Below are 18,513 nucleotides of genomic sequence, written 5' to 3' on the forward strand. Positions count from 1 at the left end.
TCTTATATTTTTCCTCTAAAACGCTGCTATTTAAATTGATGGTAGATCTTACAATTCATGGCATTTTGGAAGTGAGGAAAAAAATCTGGTTTCCATCATTTTCAGGAGTTTCAGCTGTCAAAATCCTACCCGTCAGCAACCAAAGTGTCAAAAATAAGGGATTTGTTAAATAAATTGTATGACATCTATATAATGGAATGCAGTACTTATAAATGGTCTCATGGAAGAATATTTAATGACATGAGAAAAAGTTAAAGTTAACTAAGTTTTTAAAAAAACCTCGTGTGTATGTGTGTGTGTGTGTGTGTGTGTGTGTGTGTGTGTGTGTGATCTACAGGTCTGCCTCCAAGGTGCCTCTCAAGCCCTCCAACCTTTAATGTTGTCCTTCAACCTAATAGCCAAATGGCACACCTGAGATCTCATCTCATACAACTCTTATGGGAGGTCTATCAGGTCCTCATATGGGCGACCAATCATTCGAGTTTTCCCAAGATTAAGGGGTTACCTGAGATTCCAGGACTAACACCAACAGCCCTGGGCAAACTGGAACAGTTAGTAACTTTAGTCAGTGCCATTCCTACAACGTGTTGCTGTACTGTCCATGAGCAACTTGCCTGGGCTCTTAGCTCCCCTGCTGCTGAGATCACCTGCAGGACCTAAATTAAAACCTTGAGGTAACAGTAAGTACAATATATATTTTGTTAAATCACATTGAATCTGGAACACCATTTGCAGCACTTTCCCCAGGGATCTGTACTTAGCCCTGTACCTTTTTTTCAGTATTTCTGTACTTTTTATCAATGCAAAAGACCCCGTTAAGAAGACGAAAGACAAGTTACCACCTGGGAGAAAATATTTGCAAGCCACATAACCAACACAGAACTAGTATCTAGAATACATAAAGAATTCTCACAACTCCACGATAAAAAAAAAAAAAGCATGACGTTTGACTGAGGAGCATATACAGCTAGCTAATAAGCACATGCTTAACCATCAGAGAACTGCCCGTACCCTGCTCTTCCCATCAATCTTTAGCAAAACTCCCCAATTCTCCTGAGACCATGCCCAGTTTTTTTTCCTTCTCCCAACCCAAGCCTGCCTTCCCTGATTTGGTCCTCTCTACATATTCCTAAATTAGCACTGCCATCTGCTCCATGCTATGGACCTTTTCTTGGTGTCATGAGGAAGGCCATCCTGGGGCAGTCATATCCCACCAAGTCAGGCCGGCCACTGAGAAGGGAGGTCAGGCAGTAAAGGAAGAGGGACTTTCAGGCAAGGAGGAGAGGGACAGACACAGCTGGGTGCAGGCAGAAGGATCTTTCTGGTCCTCCCCTTATCATGCCAGAGGCCACCGGGTCCTTTCCCCTCCTTTCTTCTCAGATTGCGTTTGTCTGTTCCCTAAGGAGTAAAAAGCCTTCACCTTTCAAATCAGTATCAAATGTGTCCCTTAATGGCCGGCAAAATGACTTCTAGTTATTTCACAGCCAAATATGGCTGGTTAAGGGACAGGCCAAATTATCTACCGCAGGGGGCCGGGGAGGGGCTGGTGTGCGTGTGTTTGTGTGTGTGTGTGTGTGATCCATAGGGACAGATACACCCAGAATTAAAACAGTGGAGGGCGGAGACCTTCAAGATCCTTTGACACTCCCAGGTGGAAACCAGGTCGGACATACATCCTGCATGGACCTTTCCTGCCCAGCCAGGATATCCTGTGTTTGTCAAAAAGACTGCACAGGGAGGCCCTGGCCATTGTCCTTCCCGAAATCTGCTAGTCAGCCCCTCCCGAGGCTGCAGCAGCCGCCCCAGGGCAGAGGAAGAGTAACTCTGGAAACGGTGTTATCAGCATCCTCCATGGACTTCCTCACCTCCTCCCCAGCCTCGTTAGCCCCAAGCTCCTTAGCATCCTCAAACAGAAACCTGGGAAGCTGGGATGGGGTCAGCGCCCTGAAGCCAGCCCTCTCTCTTTTGCCAAGACCTGCCTCTGCACAGCCCTAAGTGGGCAGCCAAGGGCTGCAGCTGGAGTCCCGAGCCCATGATGGAGCCGCGGCTGGGGCCTGAAGCTGCAGCCCTCCACCCGGGCTGGCCAGCCCTGCTGCTGTGGGTCTCAGGCCTGAGCTACTCTGTCTCCTCGCCGGCTTCTCCCTCTCCTACTCTGGTGCCCCGAGTCAGAACCAGCTACAATTTTGGAAGGACTTTCCTCGGTCTTGATAAATGTAATGCCTGCATCGGGACATCTATTTGCAAGAAGTTCTTTAAAGAAGAAATAAGGTCAGAATCTCAATCAGATAACTCTGAGGGGCAAAATTCTGTTCCCTTCATGTGATGATGTCCAGGAGTTTCTTGAAATCAAGTCAGGATGTAATTTATGAATTTATGGGTGGGAGCTGAAGCAAAGCCATTTAATCATAGTGGGAATGAGTTAAAGTTGGGATGGGAAGGGGGTAAGGTGTGAAGCCAAATTCCAGTTCTAAATGCTAAATCCAAAGTTTCCTTTGGAAATGGGAGCTTAAAGTTTTAAAGTTTTCTATGAATGGCGTAGCCTGGGACTATTGAGTTTACCAAGTTCATTTCTCTTAGTGGGAAGGAAATAAAATTTATAGACAGCTTACTATGTGACAGACAATTTAAAGCTGTTTTTATTTTCTCCTCACAACAATCCTGGCAGTTAGTGTTTTGCACTCATGATTCAGATAGTGAACTGAGACCTAGCAAGGTTCAGTGACTTGCCCAAGGTCACCACCTCATAAGTGGCAGATCTGGAATTCAAACCGAGGCAGTTTGCTCCAAAGTTTCTGAACAAGTTTTCTGCTATGAGATGTTGCCTTGATCAGAGGAAAACCTAAGTTCAGTAAATCTCAATGCACCTGGCTCTCACCAAAGAATAGTACCACACTCTGGAATTCAGGCCTGCCAACGCAGTCAATGTGTTGGCCTTTACTTGGCCTTTACTATGGCCAAGACCCAGCACGTGCTGTAATGGCATTGCTATAACTCTGGTCATTGCCCTCCGGGATATCAGGAAAGGGGAACGGTGTTACAAATAACAATAAGGCTTGATCTGATGCAGGCCAGAAGTGAAGTGTAAGGGACCTCGGGGAGGTCCAGGGAGAGGATATTAATTCCAAATGGGGACTGGAGAAAGGCTTCTCCAGGGGAAGGTGTTCTGAGCAAGACCTTGAAGGATGAGCTGAAATTTAGTGGGAGGAGAGGGGCTTAAGTTAGAAGGATCAGCTTGAGCAAAGGCCCAGCGGTGTGGGAAGAGGTGAGAAGTCTTAGTGGCTGGAGCATGGGGCACATGTGGAGGCATGGCAGCAGGAGGAGGTTGGAAGGGTCAGATGGGGCCAGGGGCCTTGAATGCCATACCAAGGAATTGGGACTTAACCTGTGAGCCAGTGGTCTCCAGCCTTTTCAATAGACCCTTTGTAATAGGCCTCTTCTCTTATGCCTTCCCCCAAGGCCCTGCCTCTGGCTTGTAAGATTTGATGACTAAGCAGAAGGCATTCATTTACGATAATTTTATTTCCAATCTGTATTAACCAAAGACATATTTGAGTATTCTACTAAGTTACTAAACAGAAATAACAAATAGAAAATACCAACAAAAAGAACTTCTTTTGTGAGATGGTAGATGTTATAGGGAGTGGATGTGAACTTTTCCTATTAGACATATTTAAAAAATTTTTATTGGAGTATAGTTGATTTACAATGTTGTGTTAGTTTCAGGTGTACAGCAAAGTGAATCAGTTATACATATACATATATCCACTCTTTTTTAGATTCTTTTCCCATATAGGTCATTACAGAGTATTGAGTTCCCTGTGGTATACAATAGGTCCTTATTAGTTATCTATTTTATATATAGTAGTGTGTACATGTCCTATTAGACCATTTTTTAAGGCATTTTGAATGTTAAAAAGTTGAAAGACCTCCAACTGAGGAAGCTGTACAGCAGGCAATGGTGAGGATGTTAAGTAGGGTGGGGACAAGATGAGGCCTGTATTTTGGAAAGATCTTCTGGAAAGCAGTGTGCAGAACAGCCTGGTGATGCTGGCAGGGGCTGTCAGACCAGTTCTCCTAGTCCAAGAGAAAGATCATTGGGAACAAAGCAGGGCAGGAAGGATGCAAGTCAGTTCAGCTAGAGAATCATTTTGTTGATCAACTCGATGTGACAGGAAATGAAGATGTTGGAAATGAACTCAAGATTTCCCACCTAAGAAATGGGATGGAGAGGACCAAAAACACAGGGGAAGTGGCACTGATTCCTTGGAGAAAGAAGGCAGTAAGAATATGGACATATTTTAAGATAAGAGGGAGGGAAATTAAGGGATTCAACTGAGGAAGAGCTCCAGATTCATATCCTCCTCCAGATAAATAAACAAGAGTGTATGAATATTACAGTCGGCTCTTCAAGTGGAAAGAAATGAGGTTTTTCTCATCAGTCAGGTAATGACCATATTCAGGAAGCATTTCCCCAAACAGGTTTGTGTTCCAGTTGAGTTCAGGATATTACTTCAGCTCCCTCAGAATTCATTTTCCACGTGCGCCCGCCTGAAAGGGAAGTGTGCAGATCCAAGCAGGGAAACACCAGGCGGGGCAGGTTGAGGTTTGGAATGCTTCACGTTGAGAAATCACATCCTCAGCGCAAGGAAGCAGCGAGAGGTAGTGAGTGGCTCTGGGAACGTGGACTTGTTATAGCCTTTTCTCTACATTGTAAATAGTATTTTCCTTATTTTAAAAGTGATATCTTTTTATTTTAGAATTTTCAGGAAATATTGATTAAAGAAAGCACAAAATAAAAATCACAGACAATTCCTCAAAATGTTTAGTTAACATTTTGGTATATGATCCTTACCACCTTTTTTCTAAGTATGGATTAAAATTTTTTCAACAAAAATGTGATCATATTATGCATACTCTTTTGGAAACTTTTATTTAACCATGTATCGGAACACCTTTCCACATTAACTATTCTTCTCCACAATTTGATTTTTAGTGGTTTCATGGTATTCGATTGCATCAAACAACCATAATTTATTTAACTAATCAACTATTGTGGGGTAACAAGGGTTTTTTTTTTCACTTTTCATTATTATAAACAGTGCTATGTTGAAGATCCCTGTGGCTAGACTTTTATGCACATCAGTGATTAATTCCTGTAACAAATTCCTAAAGGTGAAATTTCTGGGTCAAAAAATACAGTGAATTTTTAGGATTATGAGATATATATATATATCTCTGATATATATATATGATATATATATATGAGATATATATATATATCTCCAAGTATATTGGAGATATATATATCTCCAAATGGAGACTTCTACCTATAGAGTTTACTTTTTGCACACTCAGAAGTGTTTACTATTACTATTATTTTTATTATGGATTTCTTCTCAGTTGAGCCCTTTTTGCAGGCTTCTTGCCCATTTGTATTTCTTCTTTGCTAAATTGTCTACAAGTTCACATCCTTTGCCTCTCTTTCCAATGGTGTGTTTGCTCATCGTTTTTGTTCATCTCCAAACATTTCTCCACTTTTAAAACTGGTCATAATGCTACCTTAGGAGAAAGCCCATCCAAAACTTTCAGATGTTAGGCTGAAATGCTATAGCCAGGCAAGCATTAGAACTCCAGTCCTGGTCCTCAATAAGGATTGGACAATGCTTGTTGTTCAGCAACAAACAGAGGGTGAGCTCCCCGGGCTGGCTGGGTAGGCTGAAGACACATGACTGGTGGAAGGATGTCACCTTTCCTTCTTTCCCTATCTTTTCTTTGGCAAGAATGGTAATCATGAATCTGATGCTTCCCATACACAACCAATGATCTTTGACCATTAGAATGTTTTCAGTACCAGTTTTCCATGCATTACATGTTGACTTTCAAATCATGAATGAAAAAGTTAAGGGAAGCTAGAAAAATGAGTCAACCTGATTTACATATTCTTCCTACTGAATATATCCTTATATATAAAATTCTAAGTGACCACCCCAACTGGCAAGTTCTACCAGGATCTGATTGATCAGTATTTGCATACGTGCGAGTAACAGGTAAGGTGAAAGTGTGGGGTATGGGGTACTTAATGGCAGTATTTCTGATCAGAATCACTCCTAAGGATTCCTCGGCTCTTACGAGGATGGACGTCTTACCTTGCCTTCCTTACTGTACCCAAATGGCCTTACATCCTCACCCCCCATTCCCAAAGTCTTCAAGAATGTTTAAATACTTCTGAGTGGTGGAGGACTCACAGCAAAATAAGTAAATCATTAAACTTTATTTTGCCTTCCCTTCTCCCTTGCCCTTGTCTTTCTCCTTCACCTCAGAAGGTGATAGTAATTACTGCTTTAACTCACTTCCTCAAATGAATTCAGAGATCTTGAGAGCTTCGGGGCCCCAGAGCTTAAGGCAAAAATATCCATCTACACATTCAATCCTCCATACATGCACCCATCCATCCATCCATTCACCCATTCATCCAAGCACCCCTCTAGGCATTCTTCCACCCAACCTTCTCTCTGTGCATCCCATTCATCCATCCCTCCATGTATTCCTCTACTCACTTAACCATCTGTTCATTCAAATACCCATCCAACCATCCATCCATCCAACTAAAATCATTGGGTACTAACTTGGAACCAAGCACTCTGCTAGGCACTTAGTTACAAAGTTGAAGGAGGCCCAGTCCTGGCCCTGAAGGAAGACAGAGACATGAACCAATGATTAAAGCAGAGTATGAGGACTATACACAATGTCCTACACAGGATGTCATGGGAGCATGTGGGAGGGAACCTATCTCAGACTGGGGGGATGAGGGAGTGAGAATCAGAAGAGATGATACCTGTCTGGGGTTTAATGGGTCCGGTAGGGATTATCCAGGGAGGAAAGAGAAAGTGTCTCAGATAAAGGGATCAGCATATAACAAGATGAGTGGAGGCTCAGAGGCCCAAAACAGTATAGCTTAGCCAAGGATGGTCAGTGGTTTGGTGAGACCAACGCAAGCTTGTGAGGGGAGCAGCAGGAGATGGGCTTAGGAAGAGCCTTGTGAAGTATGAACTGTATCCTGAGAGCTTTGGAAAGATGCTGGATATTTTAAGTGTCCTGAGGGGTAGAGGAGAGGGAAGAGAGGCACGAAATATTTAGGGAGGCGTGGCTACAAACTTAGTGTTTAACTGGATGCAAACACAAGAAATATACATTCTCGTTCCAATGTTGTCACTCTCCCCTACACCCCCAGCCTGCTCTCCATGTTGAGGAGCTTGCAGGGATGGGACCACATGACATTTATTCTTCCTTCCAGCTCTGGGAAACTATGGTCTTGCTTGTCCATCTTTTAACCCAGTGAGGAACTCAGCCAGGCTCACTACAAACATGCCCATGATGTCAGTTCAGAAGGAAGATTAGAACTCTGCCTCTATTTTGTGGTTTTCCAAATTCTAGGATATTAACATTTTAGTGAATAAACAGCAGGGCCCATTTTCTCACTGACATTCTTCAGTTTAATAAAGTAGGTAATCAAAGTTGTAAGAATATTCATTTGTTTCCCATTCAGCATCCTAAAGTTATTACCATTTGGAAAGGGGGAGAAGTGTGGCCTATAAACCTGTTTATTTGTCCTCAATTGGTCCTCATGGGACACCTCAAGCCATGGCTGGACATGCACCGGGATCCACTACAGTCACCTGCCAAGTCAGTGCTGTCCTTTCAGTAGAGCCTCCTGAGAAGGTGGGGACAGAAAAAGAGGACAATGAGGTTATCCCACAGGGTAGGGCATCCGTCTCCATGCCATCCCCACAAACTGGGAGACAGAGACCCCTGAGATCTGTCCTCCCCTGCCACTAATTTTCTATGATTATTCAGACAAGTCATCTTCAATTTTCTCATCCTCAAAATATAATGGACAAAGTGAGAGAGTGGCATGGACATATATACACTACCAAGTGTAAAATAGATAGCTAGTGGGAAGCAGCCGCATAGCACAGGGAGATCAGCTCGGTGCTTTGTGACCACCTAGAGGGGTGGGATAGGGAGGGTGGGAGGGAGGGAGACGCAAGAGGGAAGAGATATGGGAACATATGTATAGCTGATTCACTTTGTTATACAGCAGAAACTAACACACCATTGCAAAGCAATTATACTCCAATAAAGATGTTTAAAAAAATAGATAACCAACAAAGACCTACTGTATAGCGCAGAGAACTAATAACCTATAAGGAAAAAGAATCTGGAAAAGAATTAAATATATATATATATATACACACACACACACATATATATATATATATATATAAAATGGAAGGGGGACAGGGACAAAATCATCTTTAAGGACCCTGCTAGCTATAACTCCTAATAATGTTACCCGTCTGTTACCAAGCACAAATTCATAAAATAGATGATAGAGGACTAAGTAGCAGCAAAGTGGTTTAGAGTACAAGCTCTGGAGCCCTGAAGGTTACTTCCTCCAGTTCCTGGCTGTGTGACTTGTAGCAAATCACTGAACTTCTCTGTGCCTCAGTTTCCTCATCTGCATGGTAATAGCAGTGCTGACCTCATAGGTTTGTTGAAAGGTTTAACTGACTTAATGCACATACAGAGTTCAGCAAAGTGACTGCTAAAGTGATTCATAATGTGTATCGCTGTTATTGTTATCAAAGAGAGCCACCTAGTTGTAAATCCTTAGTCACAGGCCCTTGGGGAGGGGTGGTTTGAACCCCCATGAACAAGAGTAGCTACAGGAAACAGGCCTGCCTCGGAGGCCTAGGCCCTTCCTTATTCTCCCAGTGGGGAGGATCATTTCCCATGGTTGTCCTAAAAATTCCAATAGAGTTGATTCCTTGCAAGTTTTCGGTGTCTGGTCTTTCTAAACAGATCTGTGGCAATGTCCTTGAATGGAATTCTTTGTGCCTACTTCCACTGCAGTTTGAATGGTCCTGCATTGCAGAAGGTACTTACTGACAGTTTCTTAGAGCACCTTCTTTGAAAAGCTTTCAGTCTAAGAGTCTTAGTTACCCTAAGAGGGTAACTGTATCATATAAGTGAGAAAACAATACAATGTAGGGTTTGGAGCTAGTTCCTCCAAAACTCATTATCATGAGGTCGCCCAGTAATGCCCAATAATAAGAATTTAAAGATTCTTATTGAAATTAAATTAAAAGCAACAAGGTCCTACTGTATAGCACAGGGAACTATATTCAATATCCTGTGATGAACCATAATAGAAAAGAATATGGAAAAGAATGTATATACACGTATAACTGAATCACTTTGCTGTACAACAGAAATTAACACAACATTGTAAACCAACTATACTACAATAAAATAAATTAAAAAAATAAATTAAATGTATAACATATAAGCCTAATTTTCATTTGCAGTATAACCCTCAATTATTAATAATAATGAAGAGACACATTTTCTTAGTACTTTTTCATACATTAATCAGAAGGAGATTGAACATTCTTCCCTGATGGAACTGTCGGCACACAGATGGAGGAATGACTGGAGAAAAGGGTCAAGGTGGTGCCTAGAAAATCAGCAAATGGTAATAGGCCAGTGCCTCTCCCCTGGGGAGGATTCCATTGTGTGGAATCACACCTCCTGGATCCCACATAGCTTTGAATTTGGTGACCCTTTAGCAGCCACTGTTCCCTGACACTTGGTTGGTACTGATAACTTATCTGTGGACTGAGAGCAAAATTGATGGGGCTTTTTGGGGTTGGATATGAAGAGGCAGTGCCCTCCCCAGTTCAGGACCAGAAGCCTCTTCACGAACTGTGGTTTCAAGACCCAGCCGTTGTTCACAGAGTGGGCCTTTGCTAGAACCAGTGCAGCGAAGCAGGAAGATCATGGGTTTTTCTAACAGGCAGCCCTGAGTTTGCATCCCTGCTTAGCAACATATTATCTGAACTTGCAAGGCACTTAAGCTCCGCAAGCCTCAGTTTCCACATCTGTAAAGTGGGGATGGGTTATTAGGAGAATCAAAGGTACCAGCATATGTAAAGCTGCTGCCTTCATGTGGAGTAGAAGTTCAGAAAGCCATGGCTAGCCCTTCTGTGCCATTTGGATGAAAAAGATAAAAGTTTGGTTTCGGTATGCAGATCCCTCACCTTTTCTGACATCACATATACACTTCCCTAAGTTTGAGGAAACACAAATAGTCCTCTCACAGGAGAGCTTGGAGCTTCCCAGTCTAAGGAGAAGAAATGGATCAGAGCAGATGTTCTCCCCCATCTCCCTGTCCCCGGGCTCTGCTGGCTCTGGCAGTGTGGCTCGTCCCTGCTTAGTCCCTGTTCCCTCTCTCCAGCTCCCAGGCTGATCCCCAAAGGGCTATTCTTCCAGGTTTGACAACTGGCTGGCCTCACGCCTTGGACTGATTCCCGACGACTTGCCTTCTTACCCTGTAAATTACTCGGATGATTTCAAAACCTGGCGCCCCGTGGAGATCTCAAGGCTGGTCAGCAAACACCAAAACGAGATCTCGGACAGGAGAATCTGTGCCTCCGCAGCTGCCCCAAAGACCTGCAGCATTGAGCGCGTTCTGCGGAAAACAGGGAGGTTCCAGAAATGGCTGCAGGCCAAGCGCCTCACACCGGACCTGGTGCAGGTGAGAGTACTGGCCCTGGGGGTGGGGAGAGGGTGCAGAATCCGTTCCCAGCTCACATCTCAGTCTGGGCAAAAGGAACTGTAGTCTGTCTAAAGTGGGACAAAACAATGTCATGTAACAGCATGGCTTGTGACAAGACAGGAACTAAACAGGTTTAGTTATAGGGACCCTTCCCATTGTCATTCTCCATTCTCTCTGATATGACTCTCAGCGACTCTTTGGAAAACAGTTCCCAGCTCCCACCTCTGGTCTGAAGGACGGATGACCCTCACCAGCCTTGCCCCCACCCCACCACAATGTTTGCCAACCCCTAAACGGTGACCGTTCTTAGAAGCTCCCATATGCATCCCGTTTCATGATCCAGAGACCCCACTTTGAAAATCAGCTTCCTCTTTGATCTCCCACCATGAAGAAGAACCAAACCTGAGTCACTGCAAAAGCAGACTCTGATAACACAGCTCCCTCCTCCCATCTGAGAGCTCCTACCCACTCCCACGAGTAGGCTGCCTTCAGAACTTCAGCACGTTGCCAGTGCCATCTTATCCTGCATTTGTCCCCTCCTGCACTATCGCCCCTGTATCGTGTTTTTCATCCGGACCAGCACAGTCATGTAACTCCACACACATCCAGCTGGCCCCTTGGGGCAGAAGATGCTGCCTCAAAGGATTGAGGAGCCGCTCACCTTCAGCAAAGATGAGAGAGGAGAGGCTCACCTCAGTCTCCCTGTCATGATGAGGCTGGAGGATTTAGCATCCCTCAGGGGCATGCCAAGTCTGTTTCTTGGACTCTCCAGGCCATTAGCCCTTTCATATGGGCACATAAGGCTGCCTGGGTAACTTCTGAGCACTAACAGACCTTCCTTTTGGTCTCTTTGAGATGAGCAACCCAGAACAAAGCAGAATCACTGGTCCCTGCATATCTCGACCACGTGGCAAGACCATGTGGCTTTACTCTAAAGTCGTGTGGAAACTGCCTTGAAATCAAGAGGCATCGAGCTGCTGGTGACATGGCCATCATCTGATATTGAGCTTTCCAATGTGGTCCTTTTGTACTCTGCACTTTATGAATCTCACTGGCATGGAGTGGGGAGAAAATAAGCCAGAGGAAGTCAAACTATGGCCAGGTTGGGGAGGTGGTGGCAGGACCCAACCTAAGGGTCTTGGAGTTGGTGTGGGAAACTGGAAGTGGAGGCTCAGGTGGGAAGAACCTTATGGGAGCTTCTCAACACTGGGCAGAACCAGAAGACAGAGGACAGATATCAAAGCCCACACCATGGTACACACCCTAGGTGCAATGCCCCTGTGCCTCTCTTTCTGCAGACAGAGCCTCCATGCACTGGCCTGGGTACCCACCATCTGCCATTCTCAGGCTGACCACAGCTAATACTGAGGCATGGGAAGGACTAATATGAGACCTCCTCTGCTTTGCCTCAAATACGTGCTCAGGAGCAAATAGAAGGCCCCAGGAAGAGCAAAACAAGATATACAAGGGTTTGTTTCAGAACCCCTTGAAAATCCCATCACTTCTTCCTGCACCCATTGCTGTCTGGTCCCACGCTGACAGGCACATTTCCCCCAAGGCACCGGCCCTGGATACCTCCACCTGGGACCTAGCAAATGTACCAAAGGACAGAACATCCTGGTGCACAAGATACACTTGAGATTCCACAGAAAGTGGCTAAACTGGCCTTGGGCTTTGAACTAAGGAAGACTCCCTCTTTCCTTCATTTTCTAGACACTTCCATAATACAGTGGGGATTATCCCAGGAGGCCTAGGAAGTCCAAAGCAACCTGCCCAGTACATTTAATGCCATCTACCTTGATGAGTATAGACATTGTGGTAGGGGCAAAGGATCCCTGGGGTCTGGAAACTGTGGTTGAGTCCTGACTCTGCCACTAACAGCTGTGGCAGAACATGAAGGAGCTCAGAGACCCAGGAAGAGCAGAGAGCTTCTGGTTCCTGTTCATCCATGTGACAAAGATGAATCAGACACAAGCTCTGCCCCCCAGGATCATGTGGCCCAATGGTGAGGACAGACAAGAACACAAACCACCACAAAGTGCTGTAGTGGATGTTATGATAACAGCCTATATGGGGACAAAGGACAGACTATTGACTTGGATCCTTCACTCACTGACCAGTTGACATTGCATTTAAGTCTAGGACTTCCCCACTCTGCCCTGACATTCGTCCTCCAAAACTGTGCTGGGGGGAGGTGTCTGGATCATCTCAAAGGCCCTCCCAGTTCTGACATTCTTTGATTTCACATGACTCTACTTCATTTAGTTAAGAAATCCTAATTGCATGCCTACTATCACCAGACACTGTGCTGGGTGCCTTGATTCCCTGTTTCTCAAAAGGCAGCAAATAGTGCCTGCTTTACCAGATTCATTCATACTAGTGAGCTTATAGATATGAAGATGTTTTAGAAAAAGTCCATCACCATAGATACGTATGGCAGTGTTGTTGTAATAAGTGGGTCCCTTTCTTCAATTTCTTGTGCTAAAACTTGCTCTACCAATTTTGTCATCGTGCATTAACATACAGCTAAACAAGCTTTCCTTCTTTCCTTTTCTTTTTTTAACATCTTTATTAGAGTATAATTGCTTTACAATGTTGTGTTAGTTTCTGCTGTATAACAAAGTGAATCTGCTATATGTATACATATATCCCCATATCCCCTCCCACTTGCGTCTCCCTCCCACCCTTCCTATCCCACCCTTCTAGGTGGTCACAAAGCACCGAGCTGATCTCCCTGTGCTATGCAGTTGCTTCCCACTAGCTATCTATTTTACATTTGGTAGCGTATATATGCCCACGCCACTCTCTCACTTTGTCCCGGCTTACCCGTCCCCCTCCCCGTATCCTCAAGTCCATTCTCTATGTCTACCTCTTTAATCCTGTCCTGCCCCTAGATTCTTCAAAACCTTTTTTTTTTTTTAGATTCCATATATATGTGTTAGCATACAGTATTTGTCTTTCTCTTTCTGACTTACTTCACTCTGTATGACAGTCTCTAGGTTCATCCACCTCACTACAAATAACTCAATTTCGTTTCTTTTTATGGCTGAGTAATATTCCATTGTATATATGTGCCACATCTTCTTTATCCTTTCATCTGTCGATGGACACTTAGGTTGCTTCCATGTCCTGGCGATTGTAAATAGAGCTGCAATGAACATTGTGGTACATGACTCTTTGAATTATGGTTTTCTCAGGGTATATGCCCAGTAGTGGGATTGCTGGGTCAAATGGTAGTTCTATTTTTAGATTTTTAAGGAACCTCCATACTGTTCTCCATAGTGGCTGTACCAATTTATATTCCCACCAACAGTGCAAGAGGGTCCCCCTTTCTCCACACCCTCTCCAACATTTACTGTTTGTAGATTTTTTGATGATGACCATTCTGACTGGTGTAAGGTGATACCACATTGTGGTTTTGATTTGCATTTCTCTAATTATTAGTGATGTTGAGCATCCCTTCATGTGTTTGTTGGCAATCTGTATATTTTCTTTGGAGAAATGTTTGTTTAGGTCTTCTGCCCATTTTTCAATTGGGTTGTTTGTTTTTTTGATATTGAGCTGCATGACCTACTTGTATATTTGGAGGTTAATCCTTTGTCAGTTGCTTCATTTGCAAATATTTTCTCCCATTCTGAGGGTTGTCTTTTCGTCCTGTTTATGGTTTCCCTTGCTGTGCAAAACTTAAGTTTCATTAGGTCCCATTTGTTTATTTTTGTTTTTATTTCCATTTCTCTAGGAGGTGGGTCAAAAAAGGTCTTGCTGTGATGTATGTCATAGAGTGTTCTGCCTATGTTTCTTCTAAGAGTTTTATAGTGTCTGGCCTTACATTTAGGTCTTTAATCCATTTGAGTTTATTTTTGTATACGTTGTTAGGGAGTGTTCTAATTTCATTGTTTTACATGCAGTTGTCCAGTTTTCCCTGCACCACTTATTGAAGAGGCTGTCTTTTCTCCATCGTGTATTCTTGCCTCCTTTATCCACGATAACGTGACCATATGTGCGTGGGTTTATCTCTGGGTTTTCTATCCTGTTCTGTTGATCTATATTTCTATTTTTGTGCCAGTATCATACTGTCTTGATTACTGTAGCTTTGTAGTATAGGCTGAAGTCAGGGAGCCTGATTCCCCAGCTCTGTTTTTCTTTCTCAAGATTGCTTTGGCTATTCAGGGTCTTTTGTGTTTCCATACAAATTGTGAAATTTTTTTGTTCTAGTTCTGTGAAAAATGCCAGTGGTAGCTTGATAGGGACAGCATTGAATCTGTAGATTGCTTTGGGTAGTATAGTCATTTTCACAATGTTGATTCTTCCAATCCAGGAACATGATATATCTCTCCATATCTTTGTATCACCTTTAATTTCTTTCATAAGCGCCTTAAAGTTTTCTGCATACAGGTCTTTTGTCTCCTTAGGTAGGTTTATTCCTAGGTATTTTATTCTTTTTGTTGCAATGGTAAATGGGAGTGTTTCCCTAATTTCTATTTTAGATTTTTCATCATTAGTGTATAGGAATGCAAGAGATTTCTGTGCATTAATTTTGTATCCTGCTACTTTACCAAATTCATTGATTAGCTCTAGTAGTTTTCTGGTAGCATCTTTGGGATTCTCTAGGTATAGGATCACGTCATCTGCAAACAGTGACAGTTTTACTTCTTCTTTGTTGATTTAGATTCCTTTTATTTCTTTTTCTTCTCTAACTGCTGTGGCTAAAACTTCCAAAACTATGTTGAATAATAGTGGTGAGAGTGGGCAACCTTGTCTTGTACCTGATCTTAGTGGAAATGGTTTCACTTTTTTCACCATTGAGAACGAGGTTGGCTGTGGGTTTCTCATATATGGCCTTTATTATGTTAAGGTAAGTTCCCTCTATGCCTACTTTCTGCAGGGTTTTTATCATAATTGGGTGTTGAATTTTGTTGAAAGCTTTTTCTGCATCTATTGAGATGATCATATGGTTTTTCTCCTTCAGTTTGTTAATATGGTGTATCACATTGATTTATTTGCGTATATTGAAGAATCCTTGCATTCCTGGGATAAACCCCACTTGGTCATGGTGTATGATTCTTTTAATGTTCTGTTGGATTCTGTTTGCTAGTATTTTGTTGAGGACTTTTGCACCTATGTTTGTCAGTGATATTGACCTGTAGTTTTCTTTTTTTGTGACATCTTTGTCTGGTTTTGGTATCAGGGTGATGTTGGCCTCATAGAATGAGTTTGGGAGTGTTCCTCCCTCTGCTATATTCTGGAAGAGTTTGAGAAGGATAGGTGTTAGCTCATCTCTAAATGTTTGGTAGAAGTCACCTGTGGAGCCATCTGGTCCTGGGCTTTTGTTTGTTGGAAGATTTTTAATCACAGTTTCAATTTCAGTGCTTGGGATTGTTCTGTTTATATTTTCTATTTCTTCCTGATTCAGTCTCAGAAGGTTGTGCTTTTCTAAGAATTTGTCCATTTCGTCCAGGTTGTCCATTTTATTGGCATATAGTTGCTTGTAGTAGTCTCTCATGATCCTTTGTATTTCTGCAGTGTTGTTGTTACTTCTCCTTTTTCATTTCTAATTCTATCGATTTGAGTCTTCTCCCTTTTTTTCTTGATGACTCTGGCTAATGGTTTATCAATTTTGTTTATCTTCTCAAAGAACCAGCTTTTAGTTTTATTGATCTTTGCTATTGTTTCCTTCATTTCTTTTTCATTTATTTCTGATCTGATCTTTATGATTTCTTTCCTTCTGCTAACCTTGGGTTTTTTTGTTCTTCTTTCTCTAATTGCTTTAGGTGTAAAATTAGGTTGTTTATTTGAGATGTTTCTTGTTTCTTGAGGTAGGATTGTATTGCTATAAACTTCCCTCTTAGAACTGCTTTTGTAGCTTCCCATAGGTTTTGGGTCGTCGTGTTTTCTTTGTCATTTGTTTCTAGGTATTTTTTGATTTCCTCTTTGATTGCTTCAGTGATCTCTTGGTTATTAAGTAGTATATGTTTAGCCTTCATGTGTTTGTATTTCTTACAGATTTTTTTCCTGTAATTAATATCTAGTCTCATAGCGTTCTTGTCAAGAAAGATACTTGATATGATTTCAATTTCCTTAAATTTCCCAAGGCTTGATTTGTGACCCAAGATATGATCTATCCTGAAGAATGTTCCATGAGCACTTGAGAAGAAAGAGTATTCTGTTGTTTTTGGATGGAATGTCCTATAAATATCAATTAAGTCCATCTTGTTTAATGTATCATTTACAGCTTGTGTTTCCTTATTTATTTTCATTTTGGATGATCTGTCCATTGGTGAAAGTGGGATGTTAAAGTCTCCTATTATGACTGTGTTATTGTCGATTTCTCCTTTTATGGCTGTTAGCATTTGCCTTTATGTGTTGAGGTGCTCCTATGTTGGGTGCATAAATATTTACAATTGTTATATCTTCTTCTTGGATTGATCCCTTGATCATTATGTAGTGTCCTTTGTCTCTTGTAATAGTGTCTATTTTAACGTCTATTCTGTGTGATATGAGAATTGTTACTCAGCTTTCTTTGATTTCCATTTTGCATGGAGTATCTTTTTCCATCCCCTCCCTTTCAGTCTGTATGTGTCCCTAGGTCTGAAGTAGGTCTCTTGTAGGCAGCATATATACAGGTCTTGTTTTTGTATCCGTTCACCCAGTCTATGTCTTTTGGTTGAAGCATTTAATCCATTTACATTTAAGCTAATTATCAATATGTATGTTCCTATTACCATTTTCCTAATTGTTTGGGGTTTGTTTTTCTACGTCTTTTCCTTCTCTTGTGTTTCCTGACTAGAGAAGTTCCTTTAGCATTTGGTTTGGTGGTGCTAAAGCTGGTTTGGTGGTGCTGAGCTCTCTCAGCTTTTGCTTGTCTGTAAAGGTTTTAATTTCTTCGTCGAATCTGAATGAGATCCTTGCTGTAGAGTAATCTTGGTTGTAGGTTTTTCCCTTTCATCACTTTAAATATGTCCTGCCAGTCCCTTCTGGCTTGCAGAGTTTCTGCTGAAAGATCAGCTGTTAACCTTAGGAGATTCCCTTGTATGTTATTTGTTGTTTTTCCCTTGCTGCTTTTAATATTTTTTCTTTGTATTTAATTTTTGATAGTTTGATTAATATGTGTCTTGGCATGTTTCTCCTTGGATTTATCCTGTATGGGTCTCTCTAGGCTTCTTGGACTTGATTGACTATTTCCTTTCTCGTGTTTGGGAAATTTTCAACTATAATCTCTTCAAATATTTTCTCAGACCATTTCTTTCTCTCTTCTTCTTCTGGGACCCCTATAATTTGAATGTTGGTGCATTTAATATTGTCCCAGAGGTCTCTGAGACTGTCCTCAATTCTCTTCATTCTTTTTTCTTTATTTTGCTCTGTGGTAGTTATTTCCACTATTTTATCTTCCAGGTCACTTATCCGTTCTTCTGCCTCAGTTATTCTGCTATTGATCCGTTCTAGTGAATTTTAAATTTCATTTATTGTGTTGTTCATCATTCTATGTTTGCTCTTTAGTTCTTCTAGGTCCTTGTTAAATGTTTCCTGTATTTTCTCCATTCTGTTCCCAAGATTTTGGATCATCTTTACTATCATTACTCTGAATTCTTTTTCAGGTAGACTGCCTATTTCCTCTTCATTTGTTTGGTCTGGTGGGTTTTTACCTTGCTCCTTCATCTGCTGTGTTTTCTCTGTGTTCTCATTTTGCTTAACTTACTGTGTTTGGGGTCTGCTTTTCGCAGGCTGCAGTTTTGTAGTTCCCATTGTTTTTGGTGTCTGCCCACAGTGGGTGAGGTTGGTTCGGTGGCTTGTGTAGAATTCCTGGTGGAGGGGACTGGTGCCTGTGTTCTGGTGGGTGGCACTGAAACTTGTCTTTCTGGTGGGCAGGGCCATGTCCAGTGGTGTGTTTTGGGGTG

At 42.3% G+C, this 18,513-nt stretch overlaps 1 protein-coding gene across 3 annotated transcripts in view; it reads left to right on the forward strand.

The window, feature by feature from the left end:
* Positions 1–1,924: 1,924 nt before the first annotated feature.
* DIPK2B (divergent protein kinase domain 2B) overlaps positions 1,925–18,513 on the forward strand; it is a 50,777-nt gene continuing 34,188 nt past the window's right edge. For all 3 annotated transcript variants that reach the window (XM_060292897.1, XM_030834986.2, XM_060292898.1), the window contains exons 1-2: positions 1,925–2,268; positions 10,333–10,597. In XM_060292897.1, coding sequence (XP_060148880.1) covers positions 2,033–2,268; positions 10,333–10,597 — 501 coding nt within the window. In that variant the 5' untranslated portion in view covers positions 1,925–2,032. The remainder of the gene's footprint in view (positions 2,269–10,332; positions 10,598–18,513) is intronic.

This window comes from Globicephala melas, chromosome X, assembly GCF_963455315.2.
Source record: "Globicephala melas chromosome X, mGloMel1.2, whole genome shotgun sequence".
Taxonomy (NCBI): domain Eukaryota; kingdom Metazoa; phylum Chordata; class Mammalia; order Artiodactyla; family Delphinidae; genus Globicephala; species Globicephala melas.